This window comes from Setaria italica, chromosome VII (genome assembly GCF_000263155.2).
Source record: "Setaria italica strain Yugu1 chromosome VII, Setaria_italica_v2.0, whole genome shotgun sequence".
Lineage (NCBI taxonomy): Eukaryota > Viridiplantae > Streptophyta > Magnoliopsida > Poales > Poaceae > Setaria > Setaria italica.
In genome coordinates, this window is record NC_028456.1 from 1,836,851 (window position 1) to 1,856,602 (window position 19,752).

Below are 19,752 nucleotides of genomic sequence, written 5' to 3' on the forward strand. Positions count from 1 at the left end.
GTCGTTTGTTCTAACGTGAACGTGACTTGGTGTCAGAGGAAAAATAGTGCATATCGTTTTAATTTTTTTCCCTGAACATGTACAGTTTTCATAATTTTCCATAACGTGAACATGGCATCATGGTTGATCAAATAGAATCTTATTTTTTCCTCCGTGAATGGATAAGGGATGAAAATAAGCGCTGCGAGTTTGCCAGCCTTTTTCTATTTTTTTTGAATTATTTGAATTATTTAATTATCTTTTATTCTAAAAACGGACGGCTGTGATTCACTCGAACTCTTACCTCCCAAGAGGTAATCCGGAGCACCGTAGCAAGGGCCAACAAACTTCTATTACTTTGAACTGTAAGAAAATGAGAAACTGGAATTCAACCATCTGGTCTACTTCAGGGAATCTGGGAAGTAGGCCTAACTGTTGCAAACACTAGTAGAGAATTGACCTTTAATTCCGGTTGGTAGGGTGCAAATCTCCCGAAAATCCATCCGGATAAACCAACCGGGACAAAAGGGAATATGTGCGTAAGCGCTGCGTGGGATTCAAACCCACAACCTCCAGCCTCGCGCGTGGCTTCCTTGCCATCCCACCTACACACCACATTTGACTATATAGGGGATGCTATCCTTTTGTATTAACTCGTGGGGGACCCTTTTATCCCGGTTGGATAAAAGACCCCCTTTTATCCCAGTTTGTAATTATCCCGGTTGGTATTACAAACCGGGATAAAAGGGTTCGAGGGATTTAGTCCTGTTTCAGTCACCTCGTTGGGGACCCTTTTATCCCGGTTGGTGTTACCAACCGGGATAAAAGACCTCTCAGGATCTTTTTTTCCCACTAGCCTTTGCAACCGGGATAAAAGCTCCCGGTTGGTGAGCTCCCACCAGTCACCGAGCTTTAGTCCCGGTTGGTGAACCTTTTGTCCCGGGCCAACTTTAAACCGGGATAAAATGGGGCGCATCGAAAGCCAATTCTCTACTAGTGAGAGCTGCAGGAGTTCTGTATATTTGTCAGTTCAAGGAATAGTTTATTTTGCCTTATCTACTTAAACTTTGTCTTAGCTATGAGTAAGCCAATGGTTCCAAGTGAATTTTGTGTTGAGAGAAAATATAGAAATAAAAAAGAAGTACTAAGGGAGCGGGAGGAAGGTTGGGTGGCTAGCTGCTCCATCCGTGGAGTAAGCAGCCAAGGTTCGAATCCTGTTAGGCGCATCTTCGCTAGAGTGGAAAGTGGCATTCTTAACGTAGGGGGCTATTCTATTCTTTAGCCCCTATTAGAAAAGAAAAGTACTGAGTCCATTAGCAATGTTTACTGTGATCCAGTTAAAACTGTAGGTTCTTGTGTAAACTACCCTCAGCTTTATTTTAGATTCGGTGGACATCAGCAACCAGCTGGGGAGTGCTAATAGCAACTAGAAACCGTATCCTGAACATATTTTCTGCCATATATACCGTGGCACAACCTGCAGTAACATTCTGATTTAAGTGAATGACTGGAGGATTATTTAATAGTGTCTGCTTCTTCTATCTCTTTGGTGCTGCTGTAGGATGTCTAATTTTCTAGTACGTATTCCATGAGTTATGGCTTGCCTCAAACAGCGAAGCATGATCCTAGCTGTATATGGATTAGAAAAGGAATGTTATAAAGAAAAGGTAGCACTGAAGATTCTCAAAATTTCCCACTTAACTACACAAGATGGCAAGAACGGCACCGTGCAATTCAGTGCACTTCAAACTATTACATCTCGACTCAGATTTTTTGAAGATATTGATTTAAAGTATGCATAACATTGTCTATATTTCAATATTTTATTTAGGATAAAATGCAAATTTCAACTTCATTTCAGATGCTCCTGTTTTGGTTATAATGGGTCGAATTTCTTCAAATTATCGAGTTTGCATTGATCATACAAAGTCGTGAACTTCATGTTGGAGCATTGCATATCATTTATGTCGTTGCTTCGTTTTCTAACACCGTATAGGATTAGAAATGGAGCTGTTTTTAATATTTTAGCTGAACTTTAACTCAAGTTTTGAAATGGCTCAGCTCCGATTTAGACAAGGGTCAAATGGGAAATATTGTAGTACACACTTCATACTAAAAATCTTATAAAAGGTTTACATCCAGTTTAGTTTTGAATTTTGTAGAAATCACATGCCAAAATGGAAGACATTCACTGTTTTTGAAACTTAGAGCTGTGTGCTGCATTTAAGCTGGTGCTTACTTTGAGCTCGAATTTGAAAATGTTCCAGGGTGAATTAGCCCAAACTCAAATTAACAAAGTTGTGGTCTAAGTTTACTCTACAACTCCTATAAAGGCTTCTGCTTCAAACCAGGTATATAAATAAAGCAGAAGTTTGAGTTCTGTTATCTTTATTTATATATGTTTCATATTTGATAACTATATATCTTTCAGTTTAGTTGTAGTAGTTTTTGACATATTAACTTTATCTATTTCCTATAATTTCATAGATAATATATTGTATAGAACTTATTTGGTGGAACCATGATGAACCAAGCCAAGTTGGAGATGACAGAAAACAGGATCAGACGCTCAATATGTTGTTTAAAGTTTAGATCAATTATTAATGTATGTTCATGACTTTAAATGAAAAACTCAAAACTACAAAGATGTAGATCTCGTCAAGAGCTACAATTTTCATATAAAAAGTATCTTCATCCGAGTTCGTATGAAAAAGTTATGATTTTTTAAAATCAGACCTTATCACACCACTCCGGGTGGCGTGACAAGAGTGTGTTGTCACGCCAGCAGGAGTGGCGTGACAAGCTTTTCACATGGATTATGCGTTGGCAGACCCCTTCCGTGCTCTCCGACGTGGCACACGTTGTCATGCCATTGCATGTGGCGCGACAGAGTGTACTTGTCGCGCCACGCGGACCGACGCGACCAAAAGGGTCATATCTGCAAATATGTGTTTGGGTGAGTTATTTTTAAAATATTAGTTAAAAAAGAGTTAAAAATAAAAAAATATTCGTGAGCTTTGGCTTAAATACAAAAAGAAGAAAAGGAGAAAACGTCTAGAACCAAGTTGTTCACCATGTACTTCTTCCTAAGAGGAAGCGACTCGAAAAAAATAAATATCAAAGATCTGTAGAAGTCATGTGATAGCCTTACCACATCCGAAAGCTGATAATGACCCTATTGGTAAGATCAAGCAAGAAGCTTAATGACTACCATTTACACTTTCTTGGTCAAACTGAAATAAGTATGATAGTCATTCTTGTTGTCTGCTGTATCCTGTATTCTTTGATTGAGGCAGTGGACTAGTACTAGTAGACAACAAATACGCCATGGGTTCGCAAAAAAAAAAAAACAAATACGCCATGGACATAACTCACTAGCTGCCTGCTGCGCTATATCCTGTATGCTGTGCCTGCTGGCTCCATGTTCTCTCTCTTTTTTTTTTTTTGAAATAAACTGGCTCGGTGTTCTCAACCACCGGTTGTTGGCACGCAGCTATCAGAATCGATAGGGCTGGGACTGGGGCCACATCCATCCGTGCATCGTCTTCTCGACCTGATCATAGGGATCATCTGCAGCTAATTAACACACCTTTCAGGTTTGCCCAACCGCAAAGCTAGCTGAGCGCACGTTCCATGGAGCTGCTTTAAGTATGGATCAAGTATTGTTCTAGCAGTAGTACACACATTATACGAGGCATTAAGCTAGGTTAATTATATGGAGTAGGAGTGTGATTGATCATTATCGAGCTTGCCACACGTGAAAATTGAAGTGGACTGTAATTATTTTATTTAATCACGTCGGTCAAGATTCGAACTCGAGATCTCTGATTCTGATACCATACTGAGTTGCATGCACCAATCAATTCAACCTTAAGCTGATCGAAAAAGGTGGTCAATTCACAATAACTTGTCGACACTGTCTTGGGAAACCTCGTGGTTTTCATTTTCTTTTTTTTGGGTTTGACCAGTCATTGACCGCAGCTATTTAATTTTAAGAAATGCAAACGTGTGGGCGTCCCTTAACTAGGTATTGTGGAAACGTGTGACCGTAGCTATCCAATACCCTGAATTACAGAGATATTAGCCACAATTTTGCCAGATTTGTGTTGGCGTTTAATTTGATGTCACGCATCGCTGGCCACTGCCAAGGCTTGCCATGGTTGAGTGATGTGTAACTTAATTATTTGTGGAAGTTAAATTACAGGCATTTATATTGAATTACCATCTCAGAGAGGTTTCATATAGAGAATTACTTTATAGTATTTTTAGGGTGTAAACTTATATTTCGAATAAACTCCATGAATTTAGATATAGGGCTCACCATTGGAAAGTGGAAACACGCTCTTATATTATTGGGTTGAATGCTGGTTCTGAATATTAATTATTCTATTCTAGTCTAGTACAACAAATATTTAATTTATTCGTAGTAGTTAAAACCACCTCAGAAGATGATTATTGTTCCTAACAACCTTTGCCATCATTGACAAGAAACTCGTCAGCCGCATCACTCGATCACTAGCAGTAGCGGCTTACTATACTAGTGAAGCAGAGCAGAGCAGCAGGGGAAGCAGAGCAGCAGCGATGCCGACGCTGCGGCGGCGCAACCCGGACGTGCACGTGAAGGCGCTGGAGGGCATCGTCTCCGCCAACACCTTCTTCACGGTGGCCGTCTTCATCGGCATCACGGGCACCATCACGCCCTCCGCCGCCATCCCGCCCGCCTGCGTCGCGGGCGACGACATCGCGCGCAACTTCTTCCTCTTCGAGATCCTCTCCTTCGGCTTCTACCTCCTCTCCAGCCTAGTCGCGCAGGGGATGAAGCTCGCCGTCACGCTCCTAGCCGCCGACGACTTCTACGGCGACGGCGACCAGAAGCCCCCGCCGTCCGACGACTGCGAGGAGATGCCGGCGTGGCGCGCCGCGGGGCCGAGGGAGCGGAGGCGCGCCGTGCTCAGGTTCGCGCAGCCGATGATGCTGCTGGCGGCCGGGTGCTCCATCATGGGAACCTTCTTCCTGCTGCTGTCCATGGTCGACGCCATCCAGCTCAAATTCGGCATCGTCTCCTGCGGCACCCCGCTCGCCGTCGGCGCCACCTTCGGGCTCTCCGCGCTCGTCGTCGGTGGGCTCATCTTCTACGGATCCACCGTCGCCTACGCCCTCACGCACTACCTCCCCTGAATACCGGCGCCTGCGCTCTGCTCTCTCCCTCTGGGCTAGTTTCTTTTACCTTTTCTTTTATTTTTTTTCTTTTTCTTTTTACATTACACAAGGAGTGAGTGATTATTAACAGTGGATTCTGGAACTTTATGCACAATTGAGAAAGGATTCCCAAACTAGGGAAATACATATTTTTTGCATTACAAGGATATCGTCTCTTCAAAGTAGAAAAGGTGGTCGGCAAACATGATTGTGCTGCCTTCTATTACTGTACCAAACTACTCCATAGTACTAGTTTAGTGATGGGATAGAGTAAGTTGCCAACTTTTTTTTCTTAAGATAATAGATAAAAAAAATCCGGCTTCAACCCACAAATTATTACACGTAGTATGCATGACTATTGTTTATATGTTCATCGTACATAATTAAAAATCAGTACGTAAACTAAAGGACCATCCATGAGAGGTGAAGAAATGAAGTGCCGAAGTCTCCAACGTCCGGGCATGTTTGGATCATCATATCCTTTTGCTCATCACGGCGTTGTAACTGCGCCCATTGTCGGAGCCAATAAGTTCCCTGAATAAGACCCGCATAAAAGTTTTCAGTTGACATTTATCAAAAACCACATCATTTCTCATTAGTCAAATTGCTCAAAATAACGCTGCCACCCCTGTCAATAAGTCTAAGTTTGATTTTTGTGCCCCCTATTTTATCCAACTATTGAAGATTATCGGTATTAAAAGGAGGAACAATACCAAACACAATATGTACAGCCCTCCATGGAAACTTAGCATAAGCGCAGTCAAAGAACAGGTGTTTAATGCATCCTTCCACATTACAAAAGTAACAAAATTTACTACCATTCCAATTCCTTCATGCTAGATTATTTTTTGTAAGTATAACCCCCATTCTTTAAGTACCACGTAAAATTTTGATTTTTAATGATAACTTGGTATGCCATATTTCCTGACTCTAATTCCACTATTGATAAGATACTTATACATAGAGCGTACTGAGAAAGATCCATTTGCATGACCATATAAAGATATCTTTGCCCTTCTGCAAATTTATATTTACTAGTCTTGATACCAGATTGTCATTCTTGTAACTTATCACCTACTAAAACCCTCCTAAAGGATATATTTAAAGGTGTGCAACCGTAATATATTTTCGACGAGCAATATTATAGAAGGACGGGTACTGTTATGTCAACGTCTGGTTACCCAACTAAACGGTGCCAACGGAACGGTGTGATACTGGTGTATCATTATCTACTTTTATGTATTTAGCAAAATTACTGATGAAAGATTATATTCAATCAATTTGCATTTTTCATTAAGAAAAACACTAAAGTTTAGTCATATTTAGTTGGCCGGCTTGTTGAGACTCAGTTGTCAAAGAATTTGAACATTCCTAAAGATTATATGTGTACCTTATTGCAAATTAACGCGAATACTAAAGTTTAGTTTTATCTAGCTGCATCATTGGATACTACTCCATATATAAGAACAACCCGGCTGTGGTGTGAATTTTTGAGGCAGGGTTCCCAGAGCATGGTTCAATTTCTATTTTTGATAGTATGGACTAATAAACATCATATTGAAAAAACTTCACTTGATAACTGGACATGATTTCTCCATCAAACCTTATTTTTTTAGGGTGGACCTAATTCTTTCTAAATCTATCCCTTTTTGGATTTGTTCTATATATACATCGCTCTCTCTCTCACCCGTGAGTACCAACTATAAGCGTGCGCTCTCTCTCTCTCTCCAAAATCATTTTTTCACTCCGTTGGAGCAAAAAAAGGTCCCACTATTCAGTGAAACGGCATCGCCCTGCTAAAGGCCAAAGTCCACCTCAAACGGCTCATTTCTCCAGTCAACAGTAGCGCACGCACGCCACCCTGCACTCTCACTCACTCCAGCTCCTTTGCTTCGACATGGAGCCCAAAACCCTCGCCGCGGGGCGGCGACCAAGCGCAAGGAGAGAGCCGCACCCGCGGCGCTCTCCGCGTCCCGGCTGCCGAAGCGCCAGTCCCGGGAGCTCGCCGTCGTCGAGCCGCCGCCCCTCCCACCGCCGCCGCTTGCACCGGGTAGCCGCCTGGCCGCCCGCAAATCGCGGGGCAAGCCCGCGCGGAAGAAAGTGCCGCGCCACGCCGTTGATCCTCCGCGCCAGCAGGAGCAGGAGGAGGAGGCGCCGCCCCCTCCCCCGCTGCCACGGCCGTCGCTGGAGTAGGAGATCGAGGTCGTCCTGTCCCGCGGCGTACACGTCCCCCACCTTCGCCGGTAAGCCCATGATTAGCCAGCACTAGCTTTTAAATTTTAACTTGATTCAGTTGCAATCAAGTTTGCCAAATTAGTTCGGTCCTTGTACTTGTACATATCATCCTTACCTTTGCCGGTAAGCCTTGCCAAGAAATAGTTGTCAATGTGATAGGAGCTACACTCCCATGGCAGTTTTGCGTATAGATGCAATAATCAACAACCATATTATTCAATTTTTGTGTTCACTCTTTTCTGAATGCACGCGTATGCTCATTTTCCAGAATTTGAATTAGGCTAAAATTGACCTTTTGAAATTTGGTACCAATTACCAAATAAACATGTTTTGCATGATATTGCATATGAGCAGCACCGTCAGTACATTAATGCATTTCATCATACAGCCAGCCTATGGAAAGTACAGTATAGAAAAAAAAACACAACAAGACATGTATTGCAGTTCATATCTAACTTTTGAAACCTGCTCTGTGCATACTGGCACTTCCTTAGGCTGTTTGTGTGGTGATGCCCAATGCATTGTCACGTTCAAATTGTTACTTGGAATTAATTGCACAGTGTCATTTTTAGCCAATTTTCACCTAAACACTAAACGGTAGTCGTTGGGTAACCCCTCGAGTAGCAAGTAGGGTGTGTTCAACAACTTATTATTTTGGTTAAGAAATGATGTGTTCATAGGCTCACATAAATTCTACGCAACTGGGAATCATACTTTACCTTGTGCATTATGTGCGTTCTACACTTGTACCCAGAAGGGGCAACCTTTAGCTTTGCATGAGGCAACTTAACCTAATATGTAGCGTGATCATTCCAATTATTATGGTACATCATATTCACCTATTTGCTTCAACCCGTGCATATTTTAGATTACTCTTGACCATGCTAAGTGGTACCCCCCCCCCCATCTTACTATGGCGTGTTTACCCTGTCACAAAATATTATTTAATCATCATTCCTGAACTCTGATAATCTGTTATTCATTTGGGGTCTAATGCTGATTGATCTAACCTCAATTCTTTCCAGGTAGACTTTGATTTGTGTTCTGATTGCTACAATGAAGGAAAGTTTGATGAAGGCATGTCAAAAGCTGATTTCATCCTTATGGAATATGCAGAGATTCCAGGCTCAGGTGGTTCTAACTGGACTGATCAGGAGACATTGCTTCTTTTGGAAGCGTTAGAAATTTTAAGGAAAAGAATGGGATATGATTGCTGAGCATGTTGCTACAAAAACAAAAGAACAGTGCATGCTATACTTTCTCCAAATGCCAATTTTGGACTCCTTTCTAGAGGGTGAAGATTTCAATGAAACACCTCAGAAGATCATACAAAAGGAGTCAGCAGAAACTGGCACTTTTGATGTATCTAAGGAAATGGATGTAGATGACAATGCAAAAGGAAAAGAGAGCACTGATGAAAAACTTTCAAGAAAGCAAATGCTAGTTCTTCAGAAACAGAAACAAAATTAGCTCACTTTGTTTCTGCTAAAGAGGGTACCATGAATCCTGGTGATAATGATCTAGTTGCATCTTCCATTGTTGATGAATCAAACAAATCTTCATTGATGGATCATGAAAATAAGAAAAATTCAGCTGATGTTGATGTCTCTGGGGAACACGCATCCAACTTTATTATTGATGTCCTGAGATCTACTTTTGAAGCAGTTGGTCACTTTCTGTATAATGAAGACTTGGGTTCATTTTTCTGAAGCAGGAAATCCTGTTATGGCACTAGTGAGTAGACATTTCTGCATTTATTAATCTTTTGTTACTTACATAACAAGAGTTTTTTTTCTCAAAACACAGGAGAGTCGCGTATCAATATATTATTAAGAAGAAAGGGTTGAGAAACCCAAGGTACAGCCAGGTTTTTTAAGGAAAAAACCTGAGCAGAAAAAACCATCAACTTACATACATAGGACTAATCACCTGTTACCAAGGGGAAACCTGTTACATAACAAGAGTGCTCTTTGATGTTTGGATAAATAACCTGCAGGCTGCATTTTTGGCTTCTCTTGTGGAATTTGATGATGCTGTTACTTCATGTTGTAATTCACTGAGAGCTATATCAGAAATATCTCCTGCTTTCGAATTGGCAACTGGGCACTGTTTTATTCTTCCAGATCCACCGAGTAACCACGAAGATCCCACTTGCAATTTCAGGTAGCGTAGTTCATTAAGACTCATGTTTAGCATCGATTTGCAATTGCCAAATTTTACTGATAAAAATTGGAACTTGTGGCCCTTGCGCAGGCGATGAGTGCCAAGGAGAGGTGCTCACATTGCTCAAAATGTGAAGAAAATGCTTTAGCTCTGGAAAAGGAGAATGCTACATTCACCTCACAGAAAGATCAACTAGAATTATCTAACATAAAGGAATCATTTGTTGAAGATCCCCAAGCAGAGGTCATATCCAACAGCACAAAGGATTCTGATAATCAAACTGCTATTGTGGAGAGTAGTGTTGCATCTGATAAGATGAGAGATGGTCTAATACCATTCCATGTTCTGCTACTTCAAATAATACAAACGAACCTAGTTCCATAGCTTCCCAAGAAGCCAGGGCAGCAAGTACAAAGGACACAACCAACCCTGAACGAGTAGAAGGGGACAAACCAAGTTCTAAGGATTTACCAGATGATGAGTCACCTTCACATGGAAAGGTAGAGCTAGAGGAGATTGAACATGCACCTGCTGCCTCATCTAGCATGCAACAACACGAGTCCAACCAAACTGGAAATGGAAACACTGAAGGTACTTCATTCGACCTTTGTAATTATTGTTTACATTGCACACCATTGAGGAATGTGCCTCAGTCCCATGGTTTTGAACTCCTGCAAGTGGGGCTATTGACCGGTCATCAAATTCCTGGCCCCAACCAGGATTAAGAAACTGGCCAGCTTCAATTGTTTTATGGAAAGCTGTGGTTATCCAAAATATTGGATAAAAAACAACAATTTCAAAATAAGATAATTTTATTGCAGCTGGTGCTTATTTACTCCCCCTGTTTCGTTAATAGGCAGCCCACTCCTATAGACAGTCTCCAGAAACTAAATTTGACAATTGATGATGTTTGTGATAGATTACTAGTGACTATAACTTACTGTCATGTGGAAGTAACCCATTTAAATCGCAGATGTAATGGGATCTTGTGTGTGTGTGAGAGAGAGAAAATCAACATATCAAAGTTGCATAACTGATGACTGTGAAACAAGTAATGGTAATTAGGTGAACATGGCTGCCTGCCTAGGCTAGCTCACCGCTCCATGTTAGTACAGGGGGAATTCCAACAATTACAAGAGTTTGATTACAACTTGTGATACAAGACAGATGGTTTAAACCTTCTCTATCTATACAAGATCTATCTGTAGCTCGAGGATTAACCAACGCATCTATGTATCCAATGTCATCGCATTCATATGATGTGTTAACACAAGACTCTTTACGAGGAATATACCTATCCTTTAACAGCCTCCCTCAATCTTAACCAGGCTTGCTTCTGAGGTTTAGATTGTCTCTGAATTTCTCAAACTCTCCAGTTGAAACTGCCTTGGTGAAACCACCGGCCAGCTGGTCTTTAGACAAAATAAAGCGAATCTCCAACTACTTCCTTGCTACCCTTTCTCTTACAAAGTGAAAATCAATCTCAATATGTTTAGCACGTGCATGAAAATAGGATTAGCTGACAAATATGTTGCACCAAGATTGTCACACCATAGACAAGGAGGTTCCTTTAATTTCACACCTAACTCGGACAGTAACGCTTCTACCCAAATAGTCTCAGCTATTGCATTAGACAATGACTTATATTCTACTTCAGTGCTTGATCTAGACACAATTGCGTGTTTCCTAGCGCTCCATGAGATTAAATTTGGACCAAAATAAACAACAAATCCACTAGTAGATCTTCTATCATCAATGCTACACATGATTACATCATGGGAGATATACACATGACCAATTGGAATATTAAGACACTTGAATCCTTTGTGAATAGAGCTATAACCAAGGAAGGCACTTCTTTTTGAGTGGAAGGCAAGTTTTCTTGTGTTGAAGGGCCTAAGATTTAGCCAACATGCAAAGACACGAAGAGAGGCATAGTTGGTTTTTTCTTGAAGAAGAAGCTCTATTGGCATGTGATGATTGATGACTTTGCTAGGCAAAAGATTAATTAAATAAGTAGCGGTTAGGAAAACTTCATCCCAAAATTTTAAGGGCATTGATGCGTTTGCAAGAAGAGCAAGCCCAACCTCTACTATATGCCTATGTTTTCTTTCTGCAGAACCATTTTGTTGATGAGCATGAGGACATTAAACTCGATGGGAGATGCTAATTTTCTGGAAAAAGGAATGCAACCCCTCATACTTTCCTCCCCAATCTATTTGCATGGATAAAATTTTCCTATCAAACTTGTGCTCAACAAGGTTTTGGAAATTATGAAAGACTTAGAAAACTTCAGACTTCTTTCGAAGCAAATAGATCCATGTATATTTACTATAGTCATCGATGAAGCTCACATAGTATGTATGTCTACCAACAGATTCTAGAGCTGGACCCCATACGTCAGAGTGAATCAATTGGAGAGGAAAAGTAGACACATTATTTGAATTTGCATAAGGTAATTCATGGCTCTTGACTCTTTGGCAAGGATCACAAACTGAGTTACTACTAGTATCATTTAGAAAAGATAATTTATTATTCTTTAGAACATCCTAACAATAGGAAAAGATGGATGACCCAAACGACTACACCACCTATACACGGATGGCTTATTGACTCCAAACTGTACTTTATTTGTGCTTGCTTCAGAAGAGCTTGAAACTAGGGGATAAAGGCCTCCTTCACACCTGCCTTGATGAAGAATTTTCTTTGTTGTCCGGTTGTCCTTCATGACGAAAAGATTTGGATGAAATTCAAAGAATATATTATTATCAAAGGCAAGACAATGAACTGAAGCAAGACTTTTATGAGCGCTAGGAACATGCAATATATTTTTTAATAAAAGGTTGCGAATTGGGGTATGTAAAGTTGAATGACCAATACTTCTGATTTTCATACCTGAACCATTCGTTGTGTGGACTTGATCATGGCCGCCATACTAGTCATGTACCGTCATCTTGTCCAATTCACTAGTAATATGATCAGTCGCACCGCTATCAACACCATAGGCGGCTGAGCTTGATTTGTTGTTGTTCGATGGCTGGAAATCTTCTTCAAATCTGTGCCAACATTCAAGAGCGGTGTGATTGGTCCTACCGCAGATCTGGCACTGGGGCCTGCTTAACTGTCCTCTAGATTTGAAGTTGCTGTTGGAGGAATTGCTGCTGTTGGAGAAGTTGCCGCGCCCTCCAGAGCTACGGCCGCCTGACCCTCGCCCACGACTTCCACTAGATCCATCGTGGGCATGAGGGTTGAAGCCTCCCTAACCTCTAGAAGCTGAATTTGCCGAGGATTGGTAGTGACTAGCTGAACGCTGATCAAACATGTCCAGGCGCATCTCATATGCCATGACTTGAGCATAAAGGTCATTGATAGAGATGGGATCTGACCGTCCCAAGACAGAGGAGACAATGGGATTGTATTCAAAATCAAGACCATTCAAAATAAAGGATATCATCTCATCATTGTCAATAGACTTCCCTGCAGCAGCAATTTCATCTCCTATGGCCTTCATCTTGTTGAAGTACGTCGCGATGTTCATGCTTCCCTTCTTGAGGCTTGCAAGTTGCATCTGTAGATTGGTTACTCTCGTGCATGTGATTCTGCCAAGTACATGTCTTCCAATGCCGCCCAAACTTCGGACGATGATGTCAACGTAGCTATCTGCGTAAACACTATGGACAACAGGGAGTTGACGAGATGGCCGAGTACGTGCTGGTCTTGCGCTAGCCAGATCTCATACGCTGGGTTGGAGACGTCGTTCTTCTTGTCATCTTGGATTGTTTTTGTTGGTGCCGGAATTGAGCCGTCAAGGATGCCAAGGAAGCGAGCACCCCTGATCGGTGGCAACACCTGGGCCTTCCGAAGAATGAAGTTCTCTCGCGTGAGCTTCTCGGAGATGGGTGGCCCGAGAGCACTTGACGACGACGACGAGGAACTGGAGGCCATGGCAGTAGATGTATTTTGAGGAAGTGGCTCTGATTACCATGAAAGAAGTAATGGTGATTAGGTGAACGTGGCTGCCTGCCTAGGCTAGCGCACAACTCCGCGTTAATATAGGAGGAATTCCCAATAGATTACAAGAGTTTGATTACAACCTGTGATACAAGACACAGATGGTTTAAACCTTGTCTATCTATACATGATCTATCTATAGCTCGAGGTTTAACCAACGCATCTATGTATTCAATGTTATCACGTTCATTTGACATGTTAACACAGGACTCTTTACGAGAAATATACCTATCCTTTAACAGACTGATCATCAATACTTACAAAGTTTAATTCTCGTATTGCATGAGGTTCCTATATCATGTAGCATAGGGAGTCATTGGCATTTCAGTTATTAAATATTATATGGAAAGTGACTTGTAAATGCAGCTTAGCTTTTATATCATTTCTAGGTACACTGTTTCCAAAATAATTTCTGTGACGTAGGAATAATTTGGCTCGTATATGATCACAGAACCTAATAGCAACAAAAAAAACATCATTGCTGCTACTGCTGCTGCTGCTGATCCCGTAATAAGGCTACCTGCCGTTTCAGCAGGAAGATCATATTCGGCAATAGCTGCACTTGTGATCGAAAAACAGGTAACTCATGTGGCAATGATTCTAGGGGTGTTTAATTCCCCTTCTTATTTTTAGAACGTGTCACATTGAATGTTTAGATACTAATTAGGAGTATTAAATGTAGACTATTTACAAAATCCATTACATAAGTGGAGGTCAAACGGCGAGACGAATCTAAACCTAATTAATCCATCATTAGCAAATATTTACTGTAGCAACACATTGTCAAATCATGGACTAATTAGGCTTAATAGATTCGTCTCGCCGTTTAGCCTCCACTTATGTAATAGGTTTTGTAAATAGTCTACGTTTAATACTTCTAGTATCTAAACATTCGATGTGACGAGTGCTAAAAATAAGCGGAACGTTTCCAACAAAGTTTCAGATTCCAATGTCACCTTTTGTTTTTGACTAGGCGTTTGTACTAGGAAATTTCAGAAAATACTTATACCTGTTCTTTGTTTGTTTAACATTGTGCGCTTTGGCTCACTGACGTCCTTTCTCATGCAGTTTCAGAAAATGGAAGCTAAGATGTCGTTTCTTTCTGATGTTGAAAATCTGGTCTTACGATCGAGAGAATTGACAGAGAAGATGCGGAAGAAGCTTATGTTGGAGCGGAGCGTGATAATCGCTTCTCTAATGGCTGCCGTGGCATCCAGAACAAACCAGCATGGGGCTCCTGGGACTAGACTGTCTCTGCCGGTAGCCCAGGTTCAGCAGCTGAGGCGCCCTTGAAGCCTAGCTGCTGTGCTGACCCACTGATCCAACTTCTAGAAGTATATAAAATGATGTAGGACTGGCTTTTGTTGTCGCGCTAATTTTCCTGGTAAAAATCCAGTGTTAGTGTTACTGCGTCCAGGTAACTTAGGGGCTGTTGAATAAGCTAAACTATGTTTGGATACTAAGTAGGAGTATTAAAAATAGACTAATTACAAAACTAATTGTACAGATGGAGTCTAATTCGCGAGACGAATCTATTAAGCCTAATTAGTCCATGATTTGACAATGTGGTGCTACAGTAACTATTTGCTAATGATGGATTAATTAGGCTTAATAGATTCGTCTTGTGAATTAGCCCAAGGATTTTGTAATTAGTTTTATAATTAACTCATGTTTAATCCTCCTAATTAGCATCCGAACATCCAATGTGACACTGCTAAAGTTTAGCACCTAGTATCCGAACACTCTCTTAATTTTAGGGTGAGACTAAGGGTGTGGTTAAAATCAAGACCCTGTACATAGCTTGTTACCATGCTATGTTTAACTGAATTTATGTAGGAATGTAATCTCACCCGTACGGTATAAGTATTACACTGGTTGAAGATGTAGGATTCGATGCTCGTGTGGACTGCACTGCATAGATGCTCACAGTACACTTTCAGCAGTATGTTGGCTTGATCTTTCATCCTATCCTTCTAATTCACAGGGGAGAATACATCTGGCACCACTGGTAAAGGATTAAAATCTATAAAAATGGCATCGATAAAAACGGGTTCTAGGAAACGGCACTGAAGATTTGGTTCAAACACTGCCATCATCCTCCTCGATCTCTATTTTCATTATTGTTCAACGCAACACAGCTTTTACTTGTACGAAATAGCCCCACTTTTAAGTATGCCCACGTGTTGGCCAGGGCCGTTTATTCCAAGTCCTTTACTTGAAATGCCGGAATTCCGTGGTGTTTAGAAAATTCTGTGCTAGTACCGTTTTGCTTCAATCTCAAATTTTTGTCGCGTCTTTTTTCAAAAAAAAATTGTCACGTAACACAGAATTTAGCAAATGTAGGCCAAAGTCTGAACATGCAGGTAGGGTGTGTCGCACGTGTGTGGGTGGACAGGTGGTGCCGTGGTGTGGTGGGGGTCACCCAAAGGCCAAAGCCAGCCGAAACGTCCAAGTCAACCAACGCAGCGGGCAAGCCAACCGTCCCTTCTCAAAAGCTGCTGGGCCGAGCCGGAGCCACAAGCCCAGCCCAGTCAACCATGAAGCCGGCGGCGGCCCGGCGGCCGCTGCTGCTGTGCGCGCTGGCGGCGGCGGCGGCGCTCTCCTTCCTCCTCGTCGCGCCGCCGCCGCCGCTCGCCGCGCACCTCTCCACCCTCCTCCTCACCTTCCCGGCCTCCCCCTACGCGCCGCGCCCCAAGCTGCTCTTCCTCCTCGCCGGCCAGTCCAACATGGCCGGCCGGGGCATCGCGCCCTCCCCGCTGCCGCCGCCGTTCCGCCCACACCCGCGCGTGCTCCGCCTCGCCGCCTCCAGGCGCTGGGTCGTCGCCGCCCCGCCGCTCCACGCCGACATCGACACCCACAAGGCCTGCGGCCTCGGCCCCGCCATGCCCTTCGCGCACCGCCTCCTCCGGGAGTCTGGCGGCGACTCCTCCCTCGTGCTGGGCCTCGTGCCGTCCGCGGTGGGCGGCACCAGGATCTGGATGTGGGCGAGAGGGGAGCCGCTCTACGAGGCCGCCGTCGCCCGGGCGCGCGCCGCACTGGGCGCCGGCGGAGGGACGCTCGGCGCCGTGCTCTGGTTCCAGGGGGAGAGCGACACCATCGAGCTGGACGACGCCACGGCCTACGGTGGAAGGATGGAGCGCCTCGTCAACGATCTCAGGGCCGATCTCGGCATCCCCGACCTGCTCGTCATACAGGTCAACTTCTGCTTCCGTCGTGGCATCAGGCCAAATTTGTTTCTTTACGGGAAAACTAGTCTAGGCATTATTGAGCCTACTAAAAGTTGGCTCCTTTCTGATTAACATCAGCGCCAGTACTGCTTGATAGCGTAAACACTCTTTTAGGCAATTGGTGGCCTTACTTTTACTGAAAGCAAGTGATAAAGTTGATCAGTTTAGGTCATCAGCCTGGTCATTTCGAAGAATTTTGCTGAAATTCAGCTTAATTTCCATTGCTAGTCAAACAGTGTGGATGCTACAAATGCTCTGCTCAATTTCCATTCGTTTCCATGCAAATTGATTGCTTGAGGAACTAGTAATTGGCTAAACAAAATTTGGCTGTTTTATGGGCAAAATTGTCCCTTCAATCCAGGTGTACTTGCTGTTCCGGGCTCATCTTGACTAACTATAAAATTAGTAGCCCGACGATTGGCCTTGTATGGGGGAAAGAATGCTGAACATGCCACTATGCCAGTCACCCTTCCTCATGTACGCTACTTTCACTCTACTCTTTTGCATTCACTTGAAAATCAAACCAGATTGAAAGGGTCATGTCTTTGACATACTCCAGCTGGAAACCTATGACCCTTTGAGTCCTTAGAACTCAATCCACATGAAATTATTGCAAAATGTTAAGAGATACATGACCCGAGGAACTACTGATAGAGAGCTCCCATACATTTGACCATCACTCTTTGTGGAAATGAAACATAGAAACACACTGAAACTCTGCATCGAGTACAACTTCTGTAGTAGATCAAGTTAAGTTAATGCATTTTTTTGTGGGTGAGGAAGTCATCATTATCTCATAACTGCAGGTTAATGTAAATCAATTGGTTGATTCTTAGATATGCAACATGTAGTACATATGAAAACCTCCATGCAAGAATGGCATGACTGAAAACATGTTGTACTAAAGTTCCAACATAAGTAACAAAAAGTTGCTTGTGACTCACTGAAAGTACTCTAGTTGTCAATGTGCTAACTAGGGCCACCCTTCTGTGAACCATTGGAGTAAAGAATGGAACATTCATTTAGCTACCAAGCCTTTTAAGGAAATAGTACATCCTACCAAATGGCTGATGCCATATGAAATGGCAGCATGCTAAAGACAACCAAACTAAACGCAATAACTTTGTTTTAAGAAATTTTGTGGCTCTTGCCAAGCATCTTTTTAAATAATGGTCTTCCTCCAAGCAACAGTTAGTATATTACAGGACACAATACACACTACCTAATAACTAGGTATGACTTTTACGGGGGTGCTTGGATCCCTTGCTGGACCTTGCTTTGCCTAGCTAGGCAAGAAAACTTGCATTTGGTTTCTGAGCAAGCTCTTCCTGAAGTCTGTGATGGCAAGCTTTTTGCTTGCTTCTGAGGGAGAGGGATTTTTGCTAGGCCTTGCTCGAGCTGGCGAGGTGAGGCTAGGCTGGCCAAGGTACCAAGCGCGCCCAACATCACTATCATATTTCTTACCTTTGACTCAAAGTGGTTATGTTTTTGGTCTTTGTGAGAATAGCACAGGACTGATGACTAATTTGAGATTTTCATTTTCTGATAAAAGTATAGTAGATCCTTTTTATCAGGTTTAATGATCCATTTTTTCCTTGAACAAGCTTAATCCGAATGGTCCAAGGAGGGCACTTTACCACCAGGAGCTAGGAGATTGTTGCTAGTCACTCTGCAGTTTACCCTTTAAGGCACTACCTTTACCAGCGGTCAATTCACATGTTTTTTGTGATTCTGGGCTTTAGTTGAGATATGAACTGGAGTCCAGTACAGTACTCTGTCTAATGAAGCTTCAGTGAATATGATGTAGGGAAAATAACATTGGTTATTCTTGTTTCTATGCCTCAAGACTAACTTTGTTTACACATGTACATTCTGGTTACCCCATTGATCTGGATATGTTTATGTGTTAGTAAAGTTCTAAAAATCTGTGAATAACATGTTCTGGGATCTTAAGCTCTGAACATTTAACGAATCTACACCCACTTACCTCTGTTTTCAGCTTTATTATCCTTGGTGAAAAGATCATTTATTTTATTTTTCCTACGTCAGTGTATCCAGAGTGAGAAATAAGAAACTGTTTTGTCACTTGTTCCCTTCAGGTTGGTCTTGCATCAGGAGAGGGGAATTACACTGATATTGTAAGGGAAGCTCAGAAAAATATCAAACTTCCTAACGTCATTCTTGTGGATGCAATTGGATTGCCACTTCGGGACGATCAGTTGCACCTCTCCACAGAAGCTCATCTCCGGCTGGGTGACATGCTGGGCCAAGCCTATTTGAAATTTAACTCATCCACAGATTCAAGACAATGATGTCGATATTCACTGAACCTGTTGTTAGGTGTAGGGTCAAATGACGAATACCATCATTCTTTGGGGATATTCTGTTGTAGAGTGTAGATCATTGTACAAGAGGAATGAGTTTCTACTCATGGGTGCACATGTAATAAAAGGGTGGATACCCGGTAGAAACTTAGCACAAATAGTTCAAGTGTTGTATATTACACAAGAAAAACAGAGCCCTCCCCTCCATTCAGGAAATACAATTTGCCAGCATTTTGTTAGTTTCTGATGGAGTCATTGCACATTTAGATCATGTTTGCAAACTATGATCATATTCGATGATTGGAAATGTATGGAACCAAGGCTGTGTTTCAATGGTACGATTTTAGCTCTAGCGTGGTCTCGAACGATTACAGGTCTATTTTGTTTTCTTAGAAAAAGAGAATGCAATAGTAATACTCCCTCCTAGGAGGATGAAAACGGATCGGATATGAACATATGTACGCGGATACAAATACAAAACAGATTGGATATGAACGGATGTATGCGGATACAAATACATATAGTTATTTTTTTCTCGGATCGAATTCGAATAGGAATAGTGCCAAGATTTGTCAACTATTGATATTCATCCTATTCGGATCTTAGAAAATTCA

At 42.2% G+C, this 19,752-nt stretch overlaps 2 protein-coding genes and 1 pseudogene across 2 annotated transcripts; all 3 read left to right on the forward strand.

Annotated features, from left to right (window-relative positions):
* The first annotated feature begins 4,350 nt into the window (after window positions 1–4,350).
* Window positions 4,351–5,342, forward strand: LOC101784245. The gene has a single exon (XM_004974943.3). The coding sequence runs from the start codon at window positions 4,561–4,563 to the stop codon at window positions 5,155–5,157; it is 597 nt and encodes a 198-aa protein (XP_004975000.1). The 5' UTR covers window positions 4,351–4,560; the 3' UTR covers window positions 5,158–5,342.
* A 252-nt stretch (window positions 5,343–5,594) lies between these two features.
* On the forward strand, window positions 5,595–9,580 carry LOC101771691 (annotated as a pseudogene).
* A 6,511-nt stretch (window positions 9,581–16,091) lies between these two features.
* On the forward strand, window positions 16,092–19,476 carry LOC101784639 (probable carbohydrate esterase At4g34215). Its single transcript, XM_004974944.3, has 2 exons — window positions 16,092–16,781; window positions 18,914–19,476. Exons 1-2 carry the CDS (start codon window positions 16,125–16,127, stop codon window positions 19,124–19,126), a joined length of 870 nt encoding a protein of 289 aa, XP_004975001.1. The 5' UTR covers window positions 16,092–16,124; the 3' UTR covers window positions 19,127–19,476.
* The last annotated feature ends 276 nt before the right edge of the window (window positions 19,477–19,752 follow it).

What these genes read in the sequence shown, in the direction of transcription:
- LOC101784245 (XM_004974943.3), top strand. Translation starts at nt 4,561, where the DNA reads ATGCCGACGCTGCGGCGGCGCAACCCGGACGTGCACGTGAAGGCGCTG.
- LOC101784639 (XM_004974944.3), top strand. Translation starts at nt 16,125, where the DNA reads ATGAAGCCGGCGGCGGCCCGGCGGCCGCTGCTGCTGTGCGCGCTGGCG. An exon ending in CCGACCTGCTCGTCATACAG is followed by an intron (nt 16,782 to 18,913) that starts GTCAACTTCTGC and finishes TGTTCCCTTCAG; the next exon opens with GTTGGTCTTGCATCAGGAGA.